A 23,975-nucleotide genomic window follows, 5' to 3' on the forward strand; every position below is an offset into this window, starting at 1 on the left:
CGAGCCTGATGAGTGCCTTACCCCTGGGCCATAAACCTGCCAGTTCTCTGCCTGTCCAGCTCCTATGGGCTCTCCAGGATCCTGACACAGCTCACAATGGCATCTGGGGGAACAGGGGAGCCCCAGAGGGGAAGGTAAGAGCCTTGGGTCCCATCCAAGCCTGGAAGCTGGTTCACTGTGGTGCACTTGTTAACTTTTGAGATCTAGGACCTCTGAGTCTGAGAATCAGGTGGAGTGACTGGACCTGGGTCCAGCCTTGGTGTGTGGAACCCATACAAGAGCAACTGTCCCTTTCAGAAGGGGAGGCAGATGAAAGGCTGCAGTGGGAGCAGCATGGGCATTGTAAGCATGACCAGGAGGTTCTTGAACTAGCCTGGAGTCCAGGGAAGGCATTCCAAGGGAAGTGATGTCCAAGGTGAGGCTTCATGGGTAGGCAGGTGAAGGAAAGAGGAAAAAGATCCACAGGACAGCCTATGAAGGCATGGGAAGCATTCAGGATATATTCAGGGTCCCTGGAACTAGGAACTCATGGGTGGGGGGGAACTGGCCAGAGATGAAGGACGAGTGAGGAAATGACAAGGGACAGGGTCCACTCTGCAAAGGCCATCAGCTGCCCTGTAGAGAATGGACCAGGCTGGGTGAAACCAAGGACACTAAAGGGACCAGAAGGGACCAGAAAGGAGGTGCAGGTGGTGCCCTGGCTAAAGGTGGGGTGAGGAGGTGGGGAGGACAGTACAAGTGCTGGCTTTGGGGGTGTCAGGGAAAAAGCTATGCAGACTAACATGAGAACCCGAGAGGGGGAGCAGTTTGGAGGAGATGACATGGGATTGACAGGAGTTTGGGGAGCCCAAAGATCATCTTAATGGGTAAATGGAAGGAGAGAAGGGGGCAGGGGCCGAAACTCAAGATATCACTGTGGGGGTGGGAAGAAGACCCTGGAAGTTGTCAGGATGGCCTGGAGAAAAATACTAAGGATGAGAGAAGGGAGCCCAATACCCCAAAAAGCCCACCGAATGACATGAAGAGAAACAGCCAGAGAAGCAGCTAGAATTTCAAGAAGAGCAATTGCAGAAGCGAGAGAGAGTTTTAGAAGAGAGGGAGGATGTTGTATATTCAACACACCTGAAACAGGTCAAAGGCAGAGAGGACTGGGAAGTGGAGGGTCAGGGAGTGGAGAGGCTTCGAGTGTGGAGGATGTCTTAATGGTGGTGCTGAGGCTCCAATGACGGTGATCTGCCACCAGGTCTGAGTGTCTGAGTGTGAAGAGAGCTGCTACACCCTCCAGGGGCTATCCATTCACAAAAACAGGACTTGGGGCGATGGGTGCCCCCTGGAGCCGGGCAGTATTTTGTAGAACGTCTGATTGCAGTGTGGATACTTCCCAGACGGTGGCGCCAAAGACCAGAGCTGCACTTCTTAGGAGAGGCTGGGGCCAGGTGGGGGTCAGTTCCTGGATCCTGCGCCCTAAGATCATCTTGGGGGGCGGGGGGAGGGTGTGTGTGTGACCACATACAGGGTGACTGGGACCCTCCCGACTACAGTGCCCTCCAAATCTGTCAGCACAGTTCTCCTAGTGGTAGGAACTCAGAAATAAGCTAGATGTTGCTCACGGCAGCCTTTGGCAAGGGGCCTGGCCTGAAAGGGTCCCAGGGGAGCAGCTCATCCCATGATCTGGGAGAGGCGTGGACATCCCTCCCACTTGTCCCTTGGGAGAAAGTTGTCAGGAAGGAAGGAAGGACGCCTGGCCCAGCCTGTGGGACACAGTCACCCCACCCCAGCACGCCACTATTCACAGGCTCCCCTGGAGGCCAAAACTGGGGAAAATAGCAAAAGCCCCACCCTGCCTGGGGCAGAGTCCCCAGGGGAGTCACCTGTGGAGCCTGGCAACCTTGGACCAGAAACATGTCTATTAGGTGCCGGGGCTGGCCTGGTAATGCCTCAAGAAGTGGTGGCCATGTTGTGTTTGAAAATAATGATGTATTCATTGCAAACCATTCTTTATAGAAGTAAAGACAAAAGAAAAAATAAAACCAGGTGAAATTACAATGCCTGGAGGTGATAACCACAACTGGCACCAGGGCTACGTCCTGACAGCTCTTGTGGCCAGTGGATGCAGATTTGCCCTGAGGAGACTCCCACTGCAGGAAAACAGGCAGCTGTGCTAGTGCTTTCCTCACATCACTGTATTTATTGTGTTGAGCACCTTTCCGTGCTGAGAGATATGAAACTCTCACTCCCTACCCTACCCTGACCTAACCCTGCCACCTCTCAGACCTCTGCTCCCTCTGCTGCAACCCACATGACTCACATACAACAAAGCAAGCCCATTGCTGCCTCCAAACCATTGCCCTGCTGTTCCCTCTGGAAGGGCCTGGAATACCCCTACTCTGGGTCATTTCCTCCTCCTCCTCCTCCTTTTTTTTTTTTTTTTAAGATTTTATGTATTTATCCATGAGAGACACACAGAGAGAGGCAGAGACATAGGCAGAGGGAGAAGTCGGCTCCCCGCGGGGAACCTGATGCAGAACTTGATCCCAGGACCCTGGGACCATGCCCTGAGCCAAAAGCAGACTCTCAACCGCTGAGCCACCCAGGCACCCCTGGGTCATTTGCTTCCTGTCATTTCCCTCTTGTCCTTCAGTTCTTGACTCAGAGAGGCCTTCCCTCTGAGGCTAAAAGGCTACTAAAGTAGCCTCTCAGCCCCATCACTTGCCATCACATCACCCTGGTTGTTTTCTCCAGTTCCCTCCCCTCTCTGAAGTCACCGTACTTAGGTGCTACCATGAGGATGATCTGTTTTGGCCAGAGTGTAAACTCCTTGAGAGCAGAGACCTTGCCTGTCTGGTCTGCCACTGTGCCACCAGCATCCAGAATGATGCCAGGCACATGATAGGTGTTCAATCCATGCCTGACTTCCATTTTCAGTAGCCACAGAGTATCTCCAGGCATATGTGCACCTGCTCTGTCGCCTGCTGATGGTCACGTGGACTGTCCCATCCCTTATCCCTAAAGCAAGCCAGTAATCAACATCCCCAGGCACTGCTCTTTTCTTGCCTGTGCAACTCTTTCTTCAGGATGAATTTCTTGAAGTGGAACTGAAAAAGGAGTTTGCCCTTGACATCCTGAAACATACTGCAAAAACTACTCTTAAACCCTCCAACCAATTCCCACTCTTGAGAGTGTCCACTCACATATCATCCCTCACTTCCAATCTCAGAAGCATAAAAAGAAATAGTGTCTCTTGTTTATATTTGCATTGTATTGATAATTAATTTGTGGAGCGCATCTTCAAATTGCAGTTTTAATGGGTGAATAGATGGATTCAGTTACAGCATCAGAAAAGAGAAGTGGGGGACACCTGGGTGGCTCAGCGGTTAAGTGTCTGCCTTCGGCCCAGGGCATGATCCTGGAGTCCTTGGGTCGAGTCCCACATCAGGCTCCCTGCATGGAGCCTGCTTCTTCCTTTGCCTATGTCTCTGCCTCTCTGTGTGTGTGTCTCTCATGAATAAATAAAATCCTTAAAAAAAAAAAAAAAGGAAAAGAGAAGCGGCCCCACGAACAACAATGAGGTGACATTAGTCAAGCTAGGACCCTTATCCTTTGACACACACAATGGGCAGTAGAGTCCAGCCTGGGGCTGGAGGGGAGTGGAGGTTGGTGGCAGGTACAGATCTAACCAAAAGCCGTGACATCCTCCCTCTTGAGCCTTCATCTGCCCCCACCATTCAGGGACTCTCTCTCTCACTCACACACTGGTGACACAGAGGTACAGAGACTCAGGGAGGTACCCGCCCTGATTGACAGTGAGTCCCCATGAGTGGGGACTAGGGGACTCACCGTTCCCCTCCCCCAACACATCTGGTCCCTCAGGGGCTGAGCATGCAGCGGACTCGGACTCTGCGTGGTGAATTTCTGGCCAATGAATGAATACTGCGCACTGTCCAAGGCATGTGGCCACAGGCACAGTAGGGGGCGGGCTTCTACTCTGTTCGGGCAGTGAGGTTGGGTGTCAGATAGCTGTAGCTATGGAGGCTGTGGAGTGGGGTGAGGGAAGCTTCCGTTTTTCTGGATTTGGGGACTTGAACGGCATTACTTGCAAAAAGTGGAACTAGCTACACCATATGCGAGGACTTGGGGTTCGCTGTGGGGACTTTTCTCAGGCCAGAGACCGTCCTTTCTAACTCACGGTGCTCATGGTTGGAAATGGCGATGGTTTGGTGTCCTGCTCCCGCTCTCAGCCGGTGCAAAGCCGAGCATGTGCTCGGGGAACGATGGCTGACTCAGGGTCGAACTCATTCGGCTCAGTGAGCTAAGTTGGAGCTCAGACTCTGCCCCTTCCTAACCACAGGAGCTTGGAAAGGCCCTGACTTCCCGGAGCCTCAGGCGGCTCCTCTGTAAAATGTATTTCAGCTGTGTCCTTCCTCACCTGCCTCACTGTTGTTGAGAAGTCTGAAAGGCCTCCAACACCCCAAAGCCCTCAGATACTATCCCTTCTTCAAGGGCACCTAGGCAAGGGCAGAGGACAAGCTGAAGGTTCAGATGTCCCATTTTCTCACTGCAGCTCCATCCATGCCTGGTCCTGGTGATCACAAGGATGAGGAGCCAAGCCTGCTCACAGACAAGGACAATAGGAAGTAGTGCATGCTCAGAAGGGTTGAGTGGGAAGCCAGAGGACACAGGTTTCTAGGAGGAGGTGACAGTTGAATCCTTTTCCAACCCAAGTAGAAGGGAAGCTGAGAGAAGAAGCAGAGGCCAGACCCTGGGAGCCACAGGTAGAATGGCATAGTGGAACCAGAGCACAAAGGCTGGTGGGATGCATGGGAGATGAGATGTGAGGTCACTGTAGGCCAGACCTTCTGAGTCGGTCTTAGAGGCTTGACTATAGAGTCTGAACTTATCCTCAGGGCAATGGGGAGCCAGTATGACCTGATTTATGGTTTATTTTATTTTTTTTAATTTATTTTTATCTATTTATGATAGACATAGAGACAGAGAGAGAGAGAGAGGCAGAGACACAGGCAGAGGAGAGGGAGAAGCAGGCTCCATGCCGGGAGCCCGACACGGGACTCGATCCCGGGCCCTGGGCCAAAGGCAGGCGCGAAACCGCTGAGCCACCCAGGGAATCCCCTGATTTATGGTTTAGAAGATCAACCTAGCTGTTGAGAACAACTGTAGGAGATGAAAGTGGAGGCAGGGAAGCCATAAAAAATGGTGGGCCAAGCCTAGGTACCAACTGTGACCATGCAGAGACATGACCACACACAGAACAGAGTGGTTATGAAGTGAGGGAATCATCCATTAAAAATGGAAATTTTTGGGGCACTTGGCTGGCTCAGCCAATAGAGCATGTGACTCTTGATCTTGGGGTAGTGAATTTGAGCACCACCTTGGGGGTAGAGTTTACTTTAAAAAAAAAGTAGAAGTTTTCTGGAAGTGGAATTATAGAATTCCAGAATAAGAAAGAATTCCCCAGATTGTGCTCTGGTGAGGCCCTATAATCAGTGCTGCCTCATCAAAGCTCCAAGTAATGGCAAGGGAGCCAGCCAGAGGCATCCTCCACTCCAGGAGCCAGCAAGGTGCCCAGCCCTAAGTACTCAGTGGGTGTTTGTAGAATTAATTAATAAACAGTACTTGCAGTGAGAGGTGCAGTACACGGAGGGAATGAATTTTTTTTAAAGATTTTATTTATTTATTCATGATAGAGAGAGGCAGAGACACAGGCAGAGGGAGAAGCAGGCTCCATGCCGGGAGCCCGACGTGGGACTCGATCCCGGGACTCCAGGATCGTGCCCTGGGCCAAAGGCAGGCGCCAAACCGCTGAGCCACCCAGGGATCCTGAGGGAATGAATTTGAAACATGTTTGGAGGTGGATCAATAGGACTAGAAGGCTAAATGAAGGTGGGGGTAGGAGAGGGAATGTCATGCTTCATGCATTTACTCATTCATTCACTGGCTCATCTAAGTAAATAAATAAGTATATATATATGTAAAATATATGTACATATATAATTTTTAAAAGATTTTATTTATTTATTCATGAGAGAGAGAGAGGCAGAGACCCAGGCAGAAGGAGAAGCAGGCTCCCCTCAGGGAGCCTGATGTGGGACTTGATCCCTGAACACTCCAGGATCACTCCCTGAGCAGAGCTCAACCGCTGAGCCATTCAGGCATATATATATATATATATATATATATATAATATTATTTATTTTTAAGTAGGCTTCACACCCAGTGTGGAGTCCATCACCAGGCTTGAACTCACAATCCTGAGATCAAAACCTGAGCTGAGATCATGAGTTGGACGATTGACTGACCCACTCAGGCACCCCATCATCTGATAACATTTCTCAGACTCGTATCATGACCCAAAGACAGTGGTGATGAGGACTTCCATGGTCCCTGCCCCCACAGAACTTAGAGACCCACAGTGAGGCAAGTTTAGGCACATGAGCACACATGGGCACAAATGCTGCCTGGTAGTGATGGGTGACATGAAGGTAGTCACCGGACATGGAGGGAGAGAATCACAAGGACAGGCTGTCAGAGAAGGTGGTCAGAGGATGCCTTGCAGAGGAGATGACTTCAGAGTGGGTAAGGACCAATGTACCAGTTTTGAGAGCTCCAGGGAGGCCAAACCTCTGGCTCAGGTGGGAATCTGAGTGGAGGTCAGCGCTTTGCGGAGATGAGAGGAAGGAAGAAGAGTCCCTCAGGGCCAGTCATGAGATCTAGTGGGTCATTCAGAGGCTGTAGAATAGAAGAGGGTGCTGAGCACAGAGGACAGCTTGGGATGCTCAGCAGTGGTTGTATGGAAGCCCTGGGACTGGATAATATTATAGGGTGGGGAAGAAAGAGAACCCTGTCCCTGGAAGCAATCCCCAGGTTCAAGGTCTATAGAGAAAGGTGTGTTGCAAAGGAAGGCAAAGAGGAGGGACTGGGAAGTGGGAGACCTGGGAGAGAGAGTGATGTGTGTCTCTTGGAAGAAGAGCTGATGATGGAGAGGATGCCTCTGCCTCCCGGGCCCCCCCCACAACTTCTGGGTTGTGTAGACCAACCCTGGGAGGTGCAGGTATTCAGGAACCTCTTAAAGTCCCTCAGCCTACTCCTGGGTATGTCTGTGCTACCTCTAAAGGTGAAGGGCTGCAGAGTGAAACCTGAAGGGTGGGGGCGCGGAGCTCTCAGCTGCACCTTAACCCACTCGAGGTTAAGTCCCTTTATTGGGAAGGACTGGGCTCTGGCCCACTTGGCCAACATGTACCCCAAGCCCCCGTACCAGCCCCTGCCGTGCTCTGCAAACAAGGCCTGAGGCTCCCCAGAAGCCAATAACCCACGAGGGGTGAATGCACGGCCAGGTGTCCAATGGCGACGCTCCCGGCCCCACGGTTCCCCTCCCAGAAACTGACCCTGAGCCTTTCCTCCAACCAACTCAACCCAGCAGTGGCCGCTCCAGGACCTGTTTCAGGCGGTCACAGGTTGGAGGGCCTGAAAGATCTCTGGAGACACAGGTTGTGAGAAGGGGGTAGGCGAGCGGGGCTCTCCCGGCGGCGCACGCGGCTTGGGGTCAGCGCGGGGAGGAGCGGGACCGGCTTTGCCAGCGGCGGCGGCTCCCGCGGATCCAGCGCTGAGAACTCCCACCGCCGTCGCGCCCTCCGGGGCCCCGCCTCCCCGCAGGCCGCTGGACCCCGCGGGCCACTGGCGGCCCCGTTACCCGAGGGGGCGGAGCGAGCCGCCGACGCCTCCCGGGTGCTGGGGCGGCGGGAGCGCAGTGGGTGGGGCGCGGCGCGCCGGGGAGGAGAGGGCTGGCCGGCGGCGGGCGGAGGGAGGGCGCCGGCAGCGGCGACAGCGGCAGCGGCAGCGGCAGCGGCAGCGGCAGCGGCGGCGCGACCAGGCCGGGGCCGGACGAGCGCACCGAGAGGGCGAGGCCCGCGCAGCCCAGCGCAGCCATGTGAGTGTCACCGCCGTTTCCGGGGCCCGCGGGCGCGGGCGGGGCGGGGCGCGGCGGTGCGGGGGCCTCCTCAGCGGTCCCGGGTCTGCCGCCCCGGCCCCGGCCCTGCCCCGCCGCGCCCCATCCCCGGGAGCCGGGCCGCGCGCCGCGAGTCCCCCCCCCCCCCCGGGCGCCGAGGACGCCCACAAAAGCCGCCGCCTCTGGGCCTTCTACCCTCGGGAGGCCAGGCCGGAGCGGCCCTTGCCCGGGGCTCTGGGGTGGGCCGGGCCTGGGCGCTGGCAGGGGCGCCCTCCCGGAGCCCCCGTCCTCGGCGCGGGGAGGCTGGGCTGGGAATGGGGAGGGGGCGACGAGGGGTGCAGGCCAGCCTCAGAGATGAGCTAATCTTCCGGGCCCCACCGGCCGGCCTAAGCGGCTTTGGGGCCCGGCCGGAGGTGGCCATTCCTGGCCTGGCTGGGCTCTTCCCCCAGACGGCTGAAGCTGGAGATGATCGCCCCAGCCTGGCGGGGGAGCAGACCCTGTCCCTGGGAATAGGAGGCTGCTGCGGGTCCCTGCAAGCAGCCAGGCTCGAGCGCCCTGCAGAACTGTCTCGGGGAAGGAGCTGCTGACCGAGGCTAGGGATCTAAGCCTGCCCTCGGCACCCTCTGTCGTCCTCTCCCTGTGGAGGCCTGAGTCCAGCCTCCAGAACTGACCCTTCCCAGCGGGTTGTACTGGATTGATTCTAAATCGGTCCAGACTGGCTAGTGGAGCGCTACCGTGTGCAGTCTAATATGGCAAATATAACAATAAAGGTGCCCGGCCACCATGTGTGGGACCTTACCCCTGGGCCTGCCGCATTCACGCCAGCACAGCCTTCTGAGGATTATGGCAATCTGGCAGATGCAGAAACAGGCCCAGAGATGTGAAGTAACATTCTCAAGGTCACACATCTGGCCTAGGGAGGTGGGAACTAGAACCAGCCCTGAATTTTTGCCATTGCGCTACCACTTTTGTGGCATGGGGGGTAGAGGTAGGGAAGAATTAGCATGAGGTACAAAACACTCCAGCGGGACAAGGAGGCCTGGCTTGGCCTCCACTCTACCCACCCTCCCCATCCTGGGTTCTGTGGGGCACCAGTCAGAGACCGAGGCCTGGATTTGGTGAGGGTGAGGTGAGCACGCAGGGAGCCAGGCTGAGAGCACGCAGGGTGGACAGGCAGGTGAGGAGGGCGCAGCTCAGCCAACCCTGGCCCCTCGCTGCTGCTGGGGACTCCGGGCCCTGCCAGGCCCGGCCCAAGGGAGGCCACCAGCCTTCCAGGGCGCCGCCGGCCGGGAATGTGACCAGCTGACCAGGGAGGGGGCCGGCAGGAAGTGAAGCCACCCGGCCGCCTCCGCCTGGTTCCGGGGTGGGGGGTCCCAGGCTGTGCGCGCGCGCGTGCGCGCCCCCTCCCCCCCAGGCAGCTGCGGCATGACGTCAGCAGCCGGGGTTGGGGGGAGTCGCCATGGAGACCGGGACGGGTTCGGTAGGGACCCCATTCTTCTAGCAGGCGCCCCTCGCCGGGGTTATTTTTAGCGTCTGTTTACCTCCGTCTGGGGCAGCCCCGCTCCTGGGCGGGGCTGAACCGGGGACTCCTGGCTGGGCTGCTGGCCCGGGCTGGCATACCGCTGAGCTGGGCAGTGCAGGTGCTGGGACCTCCCGGCCCACGCAAGCGCAAGCGCACCACTTTTGGCGTAGAGGGTATGGAGGGCGGAGGAATCTGGGGCCGTGCAGGCGGCCAGGGTTCCATTCCCTTCTGCCTGGAGCTGGCTGTGCTGCAAGCCCCATAACCTTTGGGACCTGGGATCTTTCCCACCTCCAGAACAGACTTCAGGGCTGGCATTAGTCCAGAGTCCCCTGGCTCCTATCATTCAGCCCTCACCAAATAAGGTGGGCCTTCGCTCAAAGCGGTTCGGCTCTTTCTTTCCCCTGCAGCAGGGAAGATCCTGCTTCTCCACACCCTGAAATGGTCACTCAGGTGGATATTCTGATGGTCATTTGGCAAGAGTGCAGACCGGCAGTTACATATCCTGGTCCCTGTGGGACTAGGGAGTTGGTGATAGCAAAGCTCTAGTCAGAGAAAGAAAAGCATTAGGACAAGTAGCCCACTCTGAGTCTAGCCTATCCACTCAATTCCAGAATCCCAGGGGTCCCCACCTTGCCCTATGCCCAGGGAGCAGAACCCTGCTTGCTGATATAATCATAAAGTGGGGAAGAGACAAGGAAAATTGTATGCAAGGTAGGGGAGCTGGGGTGGGCACAGACTTGAAATCTACCCTTTCAACAACCCAGGATCTGCTCTTTCTATGTCCGGGCAGCCCAGTTTACTCAGCTCCCAACTCATACTCAGTCCTCCCTGGTGTGGGGCCCTGAGGGCGCAGCAGTGAACCCCACAAACAGGCCCCTGCTCCCAGAGTTCACAGTCCGGTTGGGAGACAGATGCTAAAGGAGAACTGACAACTGAGCTATGTGGTCTTAGGGACCAGAGGAAGGAAACTATGAGGTGCCTGAATGGGGAAACCAACCCAGGACAGGCTTTCTGGAGGAAGAAGTCATAGGGTAAGACTTGAAAAAAGAGGGGAAGTTGTTCAGGCTGAGAGTATGGGAGAAGGGTACAGGAGTGGTGGAGGCTGCTGCTCAAAGGCTGAGGAGCCTTGCAGACATTGAGAGAGGGTCATAGAAGCTGGACTAGAAAGACCATGAGAGGAGCAGGGGACTGAGTGAAGGACTGGTTGAAGGTACATAAGGGAAAGCATAGAGGCCGAAGGGTGTTAGGGGTCATGTCAGAGAATCTAGACTCTATCCCTCGGGTTGGGGGTTACCCATGGATGTTTCATAAGTGTCAACTAGAGGAATGTTAAAGATTTAGAGTCCTGGGGTCCGAGTATCTGGATTTGAATCCTGGCCCTACCACTTACCAGCTGGGTAATCTTGGGCAGATTAATGATTATTAATAATAGCAATTAATATTTATTGTGTGCTTAAAGTGTGGTAGTGTGTCCACCCCAACTTCCCTACCCCAGGGACAATTTTCCCTTCCCCAAACACACCCTAAAGAGAGAAGTAGCTCATTTCAGACTCCCAACAGCCCTGGGAGGCAGTTGTTACTATATTCATTTAACAGAGGGGTATCTAAAGCCCAGAAAGGTTAAGAAATGTCATGCCAGAGGTCACACAGCCAGTTAGCCTCAGGTTTCTCATCTGCGAGTTGAGGCTGATAGGTTTTACCCTATAGGCTTGTTACCAGAATTAAACGAAATGGTGTTTGTTAATTAAGCACAGTGCCTGGCCTATAGAAAGAATTTGACAAAGCACTGTTTTTGGCATTGTCAGATGACTGTTACTTTTTTTTTTATAAGAAAGATGTCAACTTAGTAATTTATTTTTTTTTAATTTATTTATTTATGATAGTCACACACGCAGAGAGAGAGAGAGAGAGAGGCAGAGACACAGGCAGAGGGAGAAGCAGGCTCCATGCACCGGGAGCCCGATGTGGGATTCGATCCCGGGTCTCCAGGATCACGCCCTGGGCCAAAGGCAGGCGCCAAACCGCTGCGCCACCCAGGGATCCCAGATGACTGTTATTGAATAAACAATGCGGGGGGTGCCTGGTGGCTCAGTTAGTAGAGCACACAGCTCTTGATCTCGGGGTCTTGAGTTCAAGCCCCACGTTGGGCATGGAGCTTACTTAAAAAAAAAAAAAAAAAAGAATGGATTGTTACGGGTTACATTTGAGACAGGGAGCCAGCCCACTGAGAAGCTGCAGTAGGGGTTTAGGTGAGAGTTGGTAACAGCTTGGACCTGAATTCTGTGGGGGTGGAGGTGAGGGGGTAGATTCCAGAGATGGCAGGAGTGGGTGGCTGAGTAGATGTGGGGGTAGTGGAGACAGAGGCATCCAGGATGATTCCTAGTTTCTGTCTTGAACAACTGGGTAAAGAGGCGGTGGGGCTGGCACAGAGAGGTTGACTGGGGAGATTCAGGTTTGAGAAGGAAATTGGTGAATTCGGCTTGGGGACATCAAGCTCAGCTCTTTCTAATAGCTCACTCTGCATTGTCACTCAGCTTCCGGGGAGGCAACAAGCAGGCAGTTGGATATAGAGGCCTGGTGCTCAGAAGAGCGGTTTGGGCAAGGAAGAGATAAGGAAGCTGGCAACATTTAGATGGCATTGAGGTGTGGGAGATGTACCCAACCCAAGAGTGAGGAGGATGAGGCTCATTCCGGATGATGAGAAAGACAGATTTGTGGGAAAATAAGACAAACAGCCAGAGAGAGAGAGGTAGAAGACCAGGAACATGTTGCTGCCTCTTGAAATTCAAGGGAAGGAAGGGCTCAAAGAAGAGGAAGAGAGCTGCAAAGTGAAAAGCTTTACTGAGATCAAGCACGAGATAAGGACTCAACCTTGGGCACTAGTTCAGCACCAGGGAGGTCACTGACCAGTCAGGGGAGTGGTGGGTGGGAAGAGAACTGGGCGGTCATGGAGAGGAAATTGAAGTAGACATCTTTTCAAGAAATCTGACTCTGAAAAGGCCAAATGGAGGTGATGGTGGGGTCCCTGGAGGAGACATGGGGTCCACAGAGGGGTCATTTCATTTTGGAGTTATTAAAGTCAACTTTATATTAAAATATACCTACAGAGAGGGTGCATGTCTTAAGTGTACAGCTCAACCTATTTTCACAAGGGAACACACTCATATAGGATCAGGAAATAGGCCCCAGGTTAGGAAATATAGAATGTTATCAGCACCCCGGGAGCCCCCTTGTGCCCCCTTTCAGGTAAATAGTATTCTGACTTCTATCACCATAGATGAGTTTTGCATGTTTTTGAACTATATATCAAGAGAACAATATACATGTTCTCTCTTGTGGTGTTGCTTTTTCTTTATGTCTGTAGGATTCATCCATATTGTGTGCAGTTTTATATTGTTTATTCTTTTTGCTGTATATGGTTCTATTATCTACTGATGGGCATTTGGGTGGTTTCCAGGGTTGTTTTCATTTTTTATGTGGGAGTGATTTGAGCTTGTTTGAAACTTGTGGAGAAAGTCTGAAACACTCATCGTCTGTGAGAAGGAAGAAAGATGAGGAGGGCCACACATGAGGATTTCCCAGGTGGGAAATGAGAGCCTGGATGAGGTTCAGAGAATCGCTCTGTGGTTCCAGCTCAGCTGCCGTGTGAGGACCTCTGGCAGCTCCTGCCAGTGTGTGCAGGCACAGAGAGGGCAGGGAGCTGGGTTGCCTAGCACTGATTTCTGCTAGGAAGGAGAGAAGCACAAAGTGCTAGGCATATTAGTAGCAGGTGAGCGATGGAGTGGTGGCTGTGGATCTAGGGTGAGGAGAAGGGAAGAGAAGGTGGAAGGCAGCTGGCAGAGAGAAAGGAAGCAGAGGCCAATTGAGAGCTCTGTGCAGGATGATGTTTGTGAAATTCTGGGCTGTATCTCCAGTGACTGGCACATGCTTGGCACAGAGTTGCTTCTCAGTGAATAGTTGAATAAATGAGTGGAGGGCTCAAGAGGTCTCAGGTAAAAGACAGGGAAGGTGGGGGTACTAGGGAAAGGTTGGAGTCAGTGTGGTTGCAATTTAGGAAGGGGGCATTCCAGAGCCACGGATGTTCCGTGGAGCGTGGCTAATGGGAGCAGAAAGGCCAGTGTTGGGCAAGCAATCCACAGGAATACATAGTTGCTAGTATAGGGTGCACAGCTCCTGGTCTTCGAAGAGAGAGAGGAGGATAGCACTTCTCAAACTGGGCCTTTGGGCATCTTGCATCTGAATCTCTAGGCTTGTTGGCAGTGCTGACCCCTGGGCCCACCCAGCCTCTTGGGGAGGAAGTAAGCAGAACTGAGCATACAGGAACAGGAGTATTTATGGGATGGGGGAGCACCCAGTCCTTCCAATGCCTGCTAGACCCTGAGGATAGTAGCCTCTATGCAGGCTGGAGTGGATGAGGGAAATTGAAGGAAAAGATACTGGGGGCAGGAAAGGGCTAACACGGGCGGAATTCTGCCATGTGAGCTGGTGGCCAGAAGGATGGGGCTTCATCCCAGGATGCAGCTTCTACTAGAAAGGAGATGCTAGCTAGGAAGTGGGACCTGATCCTCTTCCCTAGGGCCTGGGGTACTGCGGCGTGTGCCTGGACTGAGCACCCCCTCTGTGGATGGGGGCTTTGTGACTCTACCCAGTTCCTTCTCTGCTTCTTTCTTGGGGTAGCAACACATAATATAAGCTTTGTCCCGTCCCCCACTTTTAGCCCATCTCTCTTCTCAGCCTCCCAGACCCCTCCCGCTCAGTGCCTGACACTGCCCTCCATTGGCATAGCCCCTCCACTCCACACCCACAGCCCTTCTTCTATTCCCTCGGCCCCACTTTCCAGTCTTCACATACTCAGAACCTCACCTCCCAGCCCTCTATGCGCTCAGCCCTCTCTCCGCAGTCCTCTGCAGCCACTCGATGAGCTCTTTATCCTCACTGCATCCAATCCAGCCTCCACTCAGACTCTTCATTCTGTTTATCCCTCCTTATTCACCGCCGCGCTCAACTCCCAAACTCCGAACCCCACTCGAGAGGGCCCACTTCAGTCTCCTCCCCAAGGGAACCCCCAGGCACCCCTCCCGGAGGCCGGCCAGTCCGAGGCCCCGGGGCCCCCCCTGGTCCAGCCGGTCCCGCCCCATCCCGGCTGGCTGAGTCAGGCGGCAGGAACTGGGCGGGGGGCGGCGCCGGGAGGAGCCGAAGCCGGAGCCGCAGTCGCTGGGAGCGAGCGCGGAGCCCAGCTCGGTCAGCGCCTAGTGGCCCTGGGCCTGCAGGGACACAGGGGCGGGAGGGCAGGCGGGGGGTGGGGAGCCGTCCCGGACCCACCATGAGTGCCAAGAAGAGAGGTAGGACCCGGCCTGGGGCGCGAAAGCTCCGGGGCTGGCCCCGGGGGGTGTGGGCCGGACTCGGGGGGCCAGGGGCACGTGCTTCGCCGGAGCGGGGCGGGGGTCTGCGGAGGATCCCTTCCCGCTAAGGGCGCGGGCGAAGGCGTCCATCTGTGACTCAGTTTCCAGGTCGGAGCCACAGGAAGGTGGAGGAGGCAGGGCTCTTCTTGGCACTGCCCCCCACTCCGGGAATCCCCCGGCTGCTGGGCGCTGGGAGGGCTCTGGCGTCCGGGCGCCTGCGAGCCGGTGGGGGCTGGAGGGGAGCAGTCTCCGCGGGCGGGCGGGGCGCGAGAGCCAACCCCGCGCCTGCCGGGCCTGCCGGGCCGCTCCGCTGCGCTCCCGGCGTGCGCCCCGCCCGGGGACCTCCTGCGGCCTCGCGGGGTGGGGGCGCGGGAGCGCCTGGTCACCGCGGCGGGCGGTGGGGGGCGAGTCCGGGGGCCGGGCTGGGGAGCCCGCCCCGCCCCCGGGTAAACAGCCGCTTCCGCACATTCTTCGCGCGCCCCGCCCCTTTCCTGCCCCTTCCCAGCCGGGGGAGGGTCCCCGCGCGACCCCCCTTCCTGCACCGCGGCAGGCGGAGCCTGCACCTCTGCAGGAAGCGGGGGCCGGGCCGAGGCCACGCTGAGTCCGAGGCCGAGTCGCCCGGCCGCCCTGTCATTAGCGCTGGGGCCGGCAGGGTTGTCGGACTCCCGGCGGCAGGCGGTGTCCGGCCGGACTGGCACAGAGGCCCGGCCTCCGGAGGGGGCTTCAAAGCCTGACTGGCGCTGGACACCCGCCCTCGCCACCCCCAGGGAGCCCCGCGCGGACTCATTCCATGATGTCCCTGTCGGTGCGGCCGCAGCGCCGCCTGCTCAGCGCCCGGGTCAGTAGGAGCCAGTCCTTCGCAGGCGTCCTCGGCAGCCACGAGCGGGGGCCCAGGTACGCACGCAGCAGAGGGGTGCTAATGGGGTCAAGAGCGTGTGACGGGGTTGGTGCTGGGTGTGCAGTGAGGGCTTGGGGACTCCTTCTTGTACCTTTCTGAGTATAGCCTCTTCTTCAGGAGCTTCCCGGCCTTCAGCCCCCCGGGGCCCCCACGGAAGCCCCCAGCGCTCTCCCGAGTATCCAGGATGTTTTCCGTGGCGCACCCAGCCCCTAAGGTCCCGCAGCCTGAGCGGCTGGACCTGGTGTACACTGCGCTCAAGCAGGGCCTGACGTAAGGAACTCCTCCCAGTGCCTTATCCCAGGATCTCTCCCTGAGCCCTCATCCCCTTTCTGCTAGTGGGAACCTTCCCCAGCCTCGTAATCTTCTTCCTGCTGCCTGTACCCTGGGTAGCTGGAGGCTGCAAAGGTGAGCTAATTCTTGTAGTCGCCCCTTTCCCCAGGGCCTATTTGGAAGTGCACCAGCAGGAGCAGGAGAAACTCCAGGGACAGATTAGGGAGTCCAAGAGGAATTCTCGCCTGGTGAGTAAAGGATTGGCAAGGATGCCCTGGACTACTGCTCTTTGCCCTGGTGGCATGAGGGACAACCGGGTAGCAGGAGCTGTCTGTGACATCTAGGCTGTTTTCTAGGGTGACTTAGCCCAGTTGTGACTAGAAAACAGGATATCAGGAAAGGCTGGGGCTGGGCAGGTTTCTAGACCCACCTTCCCCAGGCTGTGTACACTTTCTGCCTAGGACCTAGTATCTGCCCGTGGGAGCTTTCAGTGGGGTGGGTCAGACTCCCACAGGCAGCTGAAGACTATAGTGTAGAGTACTGCACAGCTGAAGACTATAGTGTAGAGTACTGATAGAAAGTCTTGGTTCTTCCCTGGAACAGGTCAGGGCTTCCCAGAGGATGAAACACCTCTGCTAGGTCTTAAAGAATAGGAGTTCTCTGGTAGAGGGAACCTCTTCCTAGGGGTTGCAGGAAAGGGAGTGGGCCAGGGGAGTGGTATGGGAAGGGTCTTGAGGACCCCTATGTCACTAGCATCCACCAAAGGCCAGGCATGTGGGAAGGTGGGTCAGTCCATGCTTTGAGTGGAATGTTTGTAGACTATGATATGAGGGGGAGGAAGGCCATGTAGGAGAGGAGTTACATGGGTCTGGGGAGACAAATGCCCCTGCTGGAATACTTCCTGTGCCTCCTAAGTGCCTCCTCTCATCCTCCCCTGCAGGGCTTCCTGTATGACTTGGACAAGGTAAGTGTTGGAAAGGGTTAGCTCATGGGGAGGGTGAAGGGCTCTGGTTCTCTGACCCCTCCTGACATACCTCTCCCTCAGCAAGTCAAGTCCATTGAACGCTTCCTGCGACGGTTGGAGTTCCATGCCAGCAAGGTATATGTGCGGCATGCATGTGTGCACACAACTGAGGCGGTAGATTGGTATCATAGGGAGATGGGGGGAGCTAAGCCCTGGGTGAGCAAACCCAGCAGTGAGTCTCAATTCCTCCACTACCACCCCACTCATCTGCCCAGATTGACGAGCTATATGAGGCATACTGTGTCCAGCGACGTCTCCGGGATGGTGCCTACAATATGGTCCGTGCCTATAGCACTGGGTCTCCAGGGAGCCGTGAGGCCCGGGACAGCCTGGCTGAAGCCACTCGAGGGCATCGCGAGTACACAGAGGTGAGAGATGGGTGTCCATGAGGCAAAGGCACAGGGTATAGCAGAGGTGGTGACAGGGCACTGTTCTTGACCCCCTCTTGTCCCTGTCCCCCCCCCCCAGAGCATGTGTCTGCTGGAGAGTGAGCTAGAGGCACAGCTGGGCGAGTTCCATCTCCGAATGAAAGGTACTCAGTGATGTGGACAGACTGGTGGTGGGGAGAGGGAATTGTGTACCTGAGACCCCTCGACATGGCTCATCTCCTTCTCCTCCACTCCCAGGGCTGGCTGGCTTTGCCAGGCTGTGTGTGGGCGATCAGTATGAGGTATGAGAATGTGCAGGGAAGGGCTGGGATGGGAGGGTCACAGCACCAAGGGCTACCTCATCCTGGCTGTTCACCTAGATCTGCATGAAATATGGGCGTCAGCGCTGGAAACTACGGGGCCGAATTGAGGGTAGCGGAAAGCAGGTGTGGGACAGTGAGGAAACCGTCTTTCTTCCTCTGCTCACAGAATTCCTGTCCATCAAGGTGATGTATCTGCCCAGGCCCACAGGACAACATGATCCTGTGACTCCTTAACCCTGTGAACCCCTCATGACCCTAAGATCATTACCCCTGTAATTCCCACCTGTCTTCATGGCTCTGTGACCCCGTGACCTTCATGACTGTGATTTCCTCATAATCTAATCATGTGAATATTGGGCCCCTTGGATGCCCATGAGGCTGTGACCCCATGACCTCAGTGACCCTACAAATTCAGACCTCTGCGATTCCCATCCTCCCAGGTTGCTTCAATCCTCCATGGGCCCATCACTCAGAAAATTCTAGTCCCTGCAACCTTCTCATGACCCCATGATCCTGTGACTGTTATATAATCCCTATGCATATTCAAATGTCTGATTTCCCACAACCTCATGACCTCCACACCCTTGTGACCTCATAATGCATTCTTGGCTATAGGTGACAGAACTGAAGGGTCTGGCCAACCACGTGGTTGTAGGCAGTGTCTCCTGTGAGACCAAGGACCTGTTTGCTGCCCTGCCCCAAGTTGTGGCTGTGGACATCAATGACCTCGGCACCATTAAGCTCAGCTTGGAAGTCACATGGAGGTTGGTGTTGCTGAGCAGCTTGGGGATAGGTCCAGAGGCTCATGGCACCTGCTAACAGCCTCTTCTCTCCTCAGCCCCTTCGACAAGGATGACCAGCCCTCAACCGCTTCCACTGTCAACAAGGCCTCCACAGTCACCAAGCGCTTCTCCACCTATAGCCAGAGCCCACCAGACACGCCCTCACTTCGGGAACAAGCCTTTTATGTGAGTCACAGGCCAGGCTTAGGCCCCATCATCCCCCAGGGGCTTCATGGAGTGGTCCTGAAATGCTCTTTCCTCTCTCCCAGAATATGCTGAAGCGGCAGGAGGAGCTGGAGAATGGGACAGCTTGGTCCCTGTCATCCGAATCTTCGGATGACTCATCCAGCCCCCAGCTCTCAGGCACTGCCCGCCACTCTTCAGCCCCAAGACCTCTGGTGCAGCAGCCTGAACCTCTGCCCATTCAAGTCGCCTTCCGAAGGCCTGAGACCCCCACCTCTAGGTCCATGGATGAAGAGGGAGCCATGGCCCCAGCCCTGGCTAATGGGCATGCCCCCTACAGCCGGACTCTGAGCCACATCAGTGAGGCCAGTGTGGACGCTGCCTTGACTGAGGCTTCAGTGGAGGCTCTGGGTCTAGAAAGTCTAGCTCAGGGACCTAGCCAGCTTGCAGACCCAGATCCCACCCATGGGGAGCAATCTGGTCCTGTCCCTCCTGCTGTGGACCCTTCCCATTCTGCCATAAGCCCCACCCTCAGTACAACAGGCCCTGCCCACACATCTACAGACCCTGCGCCATCAGCACATCTAGACTTGGTTCACAAGATCACAGATTCTAGCACTGCTGACCTGCCAGACCCCACCCATACCACTACAGGCTCTACCTATAATACCATTAGCCCTAGCCACAGTGCTCCAAGCCCCATTCACACTACCACAGGTTCCACCCACAAGCCGCTGGTCTCTCCACTCACCACTACAGGCTCTACCCCCAATGCCACAACCCCAGTGCAGACCACTACAAGACCCACTGACAAAGTGATACTTTCCATTCTCACTGCTGTAGGTCCTACCCCCAATACTACAGGCCCAGTCCAGACCACCACAAGCCCCGTCCACACTACCATAAGCCCTACCCATACTACTGCAAGCCTCACCCAGACCACTATAAGCCTCACCCATACTACTGCAAGCCCTACCTATGCCACTACAAGCCCCACCCATACAACCATAAGCCCCACCCACACCACTGCAAGCCCTGCCCATACCACTACAAGCCCTACTCACAAAGCCAGGATGTCAACTCACACCACTACAAGTCCTACCCCCAAAGCTAAAGGCCCAGTCCAGAACACTGGGAGCCCCACCCATCCTGTCACAAGCCCCACCCTTATAACTGTAAGCTCTTCCACTTCTTTAGACTATGCCATGCTTCCCAGCCCCTCTACAAACACAGACTCTACTCTCCCAGGCACCCACACCTTGTCCTACGGCTACCCATCTTCCACTCCTTGCACTCAGGCAGACTCCATAGCCCCCAGCACTTCCTACCCAAGTCCCGCCTGTTCCAGTTGGGAACCGCTCACAAGTCCTTCCCCAGACCCACCAGAGCCCATCCTTCGAAGCCCAAGTCCCCCTCCCTCACCTCTAGCCCCTATGCCTCAGCATTTAGACCTTAGCCCGGATGTAGCCCCCCGGGCCCCAGTTCCAGGGGCTGCTGGAAGGGCTGGGGATAGGAGGCTGGAAGAGGCACTGGGGGCCCTAATGGCTGCCCTGGATGACTATCGTGGCCAGTTCCCCGAGCTGCAGGGCCTGGAGCAGGAGGTTACCCGGCTGGAGAGTCTGCTCATGGTGAGGAGGGCCGGGTAGGCTGCAGCAGCACCGGGAGGGCAGCCAGGCAGTGGGAGGTAGCACTGACTCCCTTCACAACCCCAGCAGAGACAAGGCCTGACTCGCAGCCGGGCCTCCAGCCTTAGCATCACTGTGGAACATGCCCTGGAGAGCTTCAGCTTCCTCAACGAGGATGAAGATGAAGACATTGATGGTCCTGGAGACAGGTGAGGGTGGCCAGGTGAGGGGGAAGAGGTAAGATGAGTGCCAAGTGAAGGAGAAAGGCCAGAAAGGGGAACAGGTGAGGTGGGGCCAGGTAGAGCACACAAGGAGAGCAGCAAGACTGGAGGTGGGCAGAAGGGGATGTACTTGCCAGCTTCTGCATCGTATTCACTCCATCCCCCCACGTCCGTGTAGTCCTCATGTGTCCTTGATGCCTGTTTCTAACCCCATCTGTGTCCCCAGTGCTTCTCACCTCCCTCCTGGTCCCTGCAATGCCTGCCTCTCCTGCTGGTCCCTGTCAGCTGGTGATCCTGCAGCTCCTCCTCTTTCCCCTGGCCTCACCTTGGATCTTCCCTATGAACAGGCCCCTTCAGTGCCTCCCCATGCACCCTGGGTCCCCCAGCACCAATCCCCTCTGTCTCAACCCAGGCTTGCCCGGAGAACCCAGCCCCTTGGCTCTCTGTCCCAGAGCAGCCTTTGCCAAATCCCGGTTGAGGGTTGTACCCAGCCCCTCCTTCCTCTGCTGCTGCCCAGGCTAGGGCCCTGTGCCCTGCACCCTTTGGGCCATAATCCCTTGCAGTCCACGTTGCATAGACCATCCCGCCTGCAACCCTACTCCCACCCACCCCAGCCCCAGTGGTCTCGGCCATTGTAGCTGGAGGTGGTAAAAGGCAGACAGACCCTGGAGATCCTCGCTACCACCTGCTGGTCCTAGTCCCCTCCTCCTTTTGGAAGTCTTCCATGAATTTACCCATTGTCTGCTGTCTGTACATCGTCTGTTCTTCCATTCTGGGATTGGGGGGACCTTAAATAAAAATATACTGGTGACCACATGGTGATGCTTGCTCCTGGGGTGGTTGACCCCATTTTTCTCTCAGGCCCCCAAACAGCCTGGAGCCTGGGGCTGAGGACAGCCTCGACTTAGCCAGTGCCCGCCCCCTCAGCACGGAGTGTCCAGCTCTGGACGCTGCCTTGGTCCAGCATCTGTACCACTGCAGCCGCCTCCTGCTGGTGAGGCTAGTGGTATTTCCCACACCCTCCTTTTGTAGCCCCTTATCCCAGGGAGCCCTGCACTTCAATCCCGACCCTCCATACCTCCTCTGATTTCCATTCCCCACTGCCCCAGGGCCCTAGCATTTGGTTCTTGCTGAGTGGAACACTTCCCATACTCTGGCTATCCCTGCCTTGCCATGCATGCCGGGACTTGTAGTCCCTGGGTTCCACCCTCCCCAGTCTTTCTCCTGAGGTCTTAGCTCCTTGGCCACCCCTATTCTCCAGAAACTGGGCACATTTGGGCCCCTGCGCTGCCAGGAGGCATGGGCCCTGGAGCGGCTGCTGAGGGAGGCCAGAGTGCTGGAGGCTGTATGCGAGCTTAGCAGGCGATGGGAAATCCCTGCCACCTCTGCCCAGGAAGGTAAAGGCCCTGTCTGCGCGGAAGCTCCTCCCTTACCTAGCCCCATCTACAGGCCTGTGTGCCCATCCACCTGCTCTGTTGCTGATGGTTGTCTGCCCTTCCTCATAGTGGTGCAGTTCTCAGCCTCTCGGCCCGGCTTCCTGACCTTTTGGGACCAGTGCGCAGAGGGACTCAGCCCCTTCATCTGCCCTGTGGAGAGAGTGCTTCTCACCTTCTGCAATCAATATGGTGCCCGTCTTTCCTTGCGCCAGCCAGGCCTAGCTGAGGCTGGTGAGTGGGCCGCCTACCTGCCCCCTCTGCCCTCCTTCCTCAGATCCCCAGTGATGAGACCTCAGGAGAAGCCAGGTCAGCCCACCCAGACGTGCTGAGCTGAGCACTAGGAGGAACTAGTGAAGGCTATCTCCTTTGCACAGAAGGACCCAGAGGTGTAGGGTTTGCAAAGAGGGACCCTGGACCTGAGTCTGAGGCAGGAGCATTCTTCCCTGTAAGCGTCTGGGTCCATCCAAACCCTGAGGCCCATGGCACTGCCTCCCACAGTGTGTGTCAAGTTCCTGGAGGATGCTCTGGGGCAGAAGCTGCCCAGGAGGCCCCAGCCAGGCCATGGAGAGCAGTTCACCATCTTCCAGTTCTGGAGTTACATTGAAGCCTTGGATAGCCCCTCTATGGAGGCCTTTGTGACCGAAACCGCCGAGGAGGGTGAGGCAGAGGCCCTGGTCACAAAGTGGCCTGACTCTGTGGGTGGTGAAGGTGTGGAGGTGTGGATGAGAGCACGAGTATAAAAAGACCCCACCCCACAAGGCTCCACCTTGTTCCCACCCTCCCTTTCTTCTTTCAGTGTTACTGGTGCGGAATTTGAACTCAGATGACCAAGCTGTTGTGCTAAAGGCCCTGAGGTTGGCACCAGAGGGGCGGCTGCGAAGGGATGGGCTTCGGGCCCTCAGCTCCCTGCTGGTCCATGGCAACAATAAGGTCATGGCTGCTGTCAGCACCCAGCTCCGGAGCCTGTCACTGGGCCCTGTCTTTCGGGAAAGGGTGAGAGTCAGGCAGGTCTTCCTTGAGGCAAAGGCTGGGGCCCCAGGCTCCCAGTATCTGGCTAAGTCTGCCCTCCCGGACTTACCCAGGCCCTATTGTGCTTCCTGGACCAACTGGAGGATGAGGACATACAGACAAGAGTGGCTGGTTGCCTGGCACTGGGTTGCATCAAGGTAACCTCTACCAGCCCATTCCCCCCCATATCCCTGCCAGCCCATCCCCTGCTTCACACCCCTGCTGCCTGTCCCCCCCTCTTCACACCCCTAGAGGCTCCCTCAGCCCTGGGCCCTGGGCCTTTCCCACCTGCTCCACTGGGCCCACCTCAATCTTCTCTCCCCTGGTAGGCTCCTGAGGGCATTGAGCCCCTGGTGTATCTGTGCCAAACAGACACAGAAGCCGTGAGGGAAGCTGCTCGGCAGAGCCTACAACAGTGTGGTGAGGCTAGGGGATGGGAGATATGGGTCAAGTAGAGTTCTGGAACATTTTGGCTGGTGGGAGTTGCAGTGAGTTGGTGTCAGGATGGGATGCAAGGGCCCAGATAGGGCTAGGATCACTCCTGATCCCATCCTTACTTATTACAGGGGAAGAGGGACAGTCTGCCCATCGACGGCTGGAGGAATCACTGGACGCCCTGCCCCGCATCTTTGGGCCTGGCAGCATGGCCAGCACCGCTTTCTAAATTTCCTACCCACTGGCTTCCATGCCTCTTCCCCTCACTTTCAGGGCTTACCAGGCACTGGCAGGGAGGGTGAGGGCTGGCTCCAGACACCTCTCCCCCACAGATTCCCACCAATTAAAATCTAATATATTCTTCTGTTCCCCTTGGGTTGGTAGAGTCAGTGCCTGCAGTCAAGTGCCTCCCAGCCTCGGCTCAGCACACTTGCCACAAATCAGTATCCCACCATATCCCTTGGTTTTATATTTTATTTACAGAGTTTTACAGAAAATAAAAAAGCAACATGCCTTTC

The 23,975-nt window shown here is 56.3% G+C and overlaps 1 protein-coding gene across 4 annotated transcripts; it reads left to right on the top strand.

Moving 5' to 3' along the window:
- RIPOR1 (RHO family interacting cell polarization regulator 1) lies at positions 1-23,975 on the top strand. 4 transcript variants are annotated; one of them, XM_055306920.1, is made up of 22 exons: positions 1-134; positions 15,652-15,778; positions 15,900-16,052; positions 16,222-16,300; positions 16,993-17,016; positions 17,098-17,151; positions 17,292-17,444; positions 17,545-17,608; positions 17,703-17,746; positions 17,825-17,950; positions 18,383-18,531; positions 18,606-18,735; positions 18,819-20,360; positions 20,445-20,566; positions 21,440-21,572; positions 21,840-21,975; positions 22,084-22,245; positions 22,513-22,671; positions 22,811-23,007; positions 23,097-23,180; positions 23,352-23,442; positions 23,589-23,975. In XM_055306920.1, the coding sequence occupies exons 2-22, from the start codon at positions 15,675-15,677 to the stop codon at positions 23,684-23,686; spliced, it is 3,804 nt and encodes a 1,267-aa protein (XP_055162895.1). In that variant the 5' UTR covers positions 1-134; positions 15,652-15,674; the 3' UTR covers positions 23,687-23,975. The 4 variants fall into 4 exon arrangements, with proteins under 4 accessions (XP_055162895.1, XP_055162896.1, XP_055162894.1 ...); XM_055306921.1 differs by lacking the exon at positions 1-134 and adding an exon at positions 7,799-7,942; XM_055306919.1 differs by lacking the exon at positions 1-134 and adding an exon at positions 14,780-14,824 and having other exon boundaries at positions 20,448-20,566.

Source organism: Nyctereutes procyonoides, unplaced genomic scaffold (genome assembly GCF_905146905.1).
Source record: "Nyctereutes procyonoides isolate TBG_1078 unplaced genomic scaffold, NYPRO_anot_genome, whole genome shotgun sequence".
Lineage (NCBI taxonomy): Eukaryota > Metazoa > Chordata > Mammalia > Carnivora > Canidae > Nyctereutes > Nyctereutes procyonoides.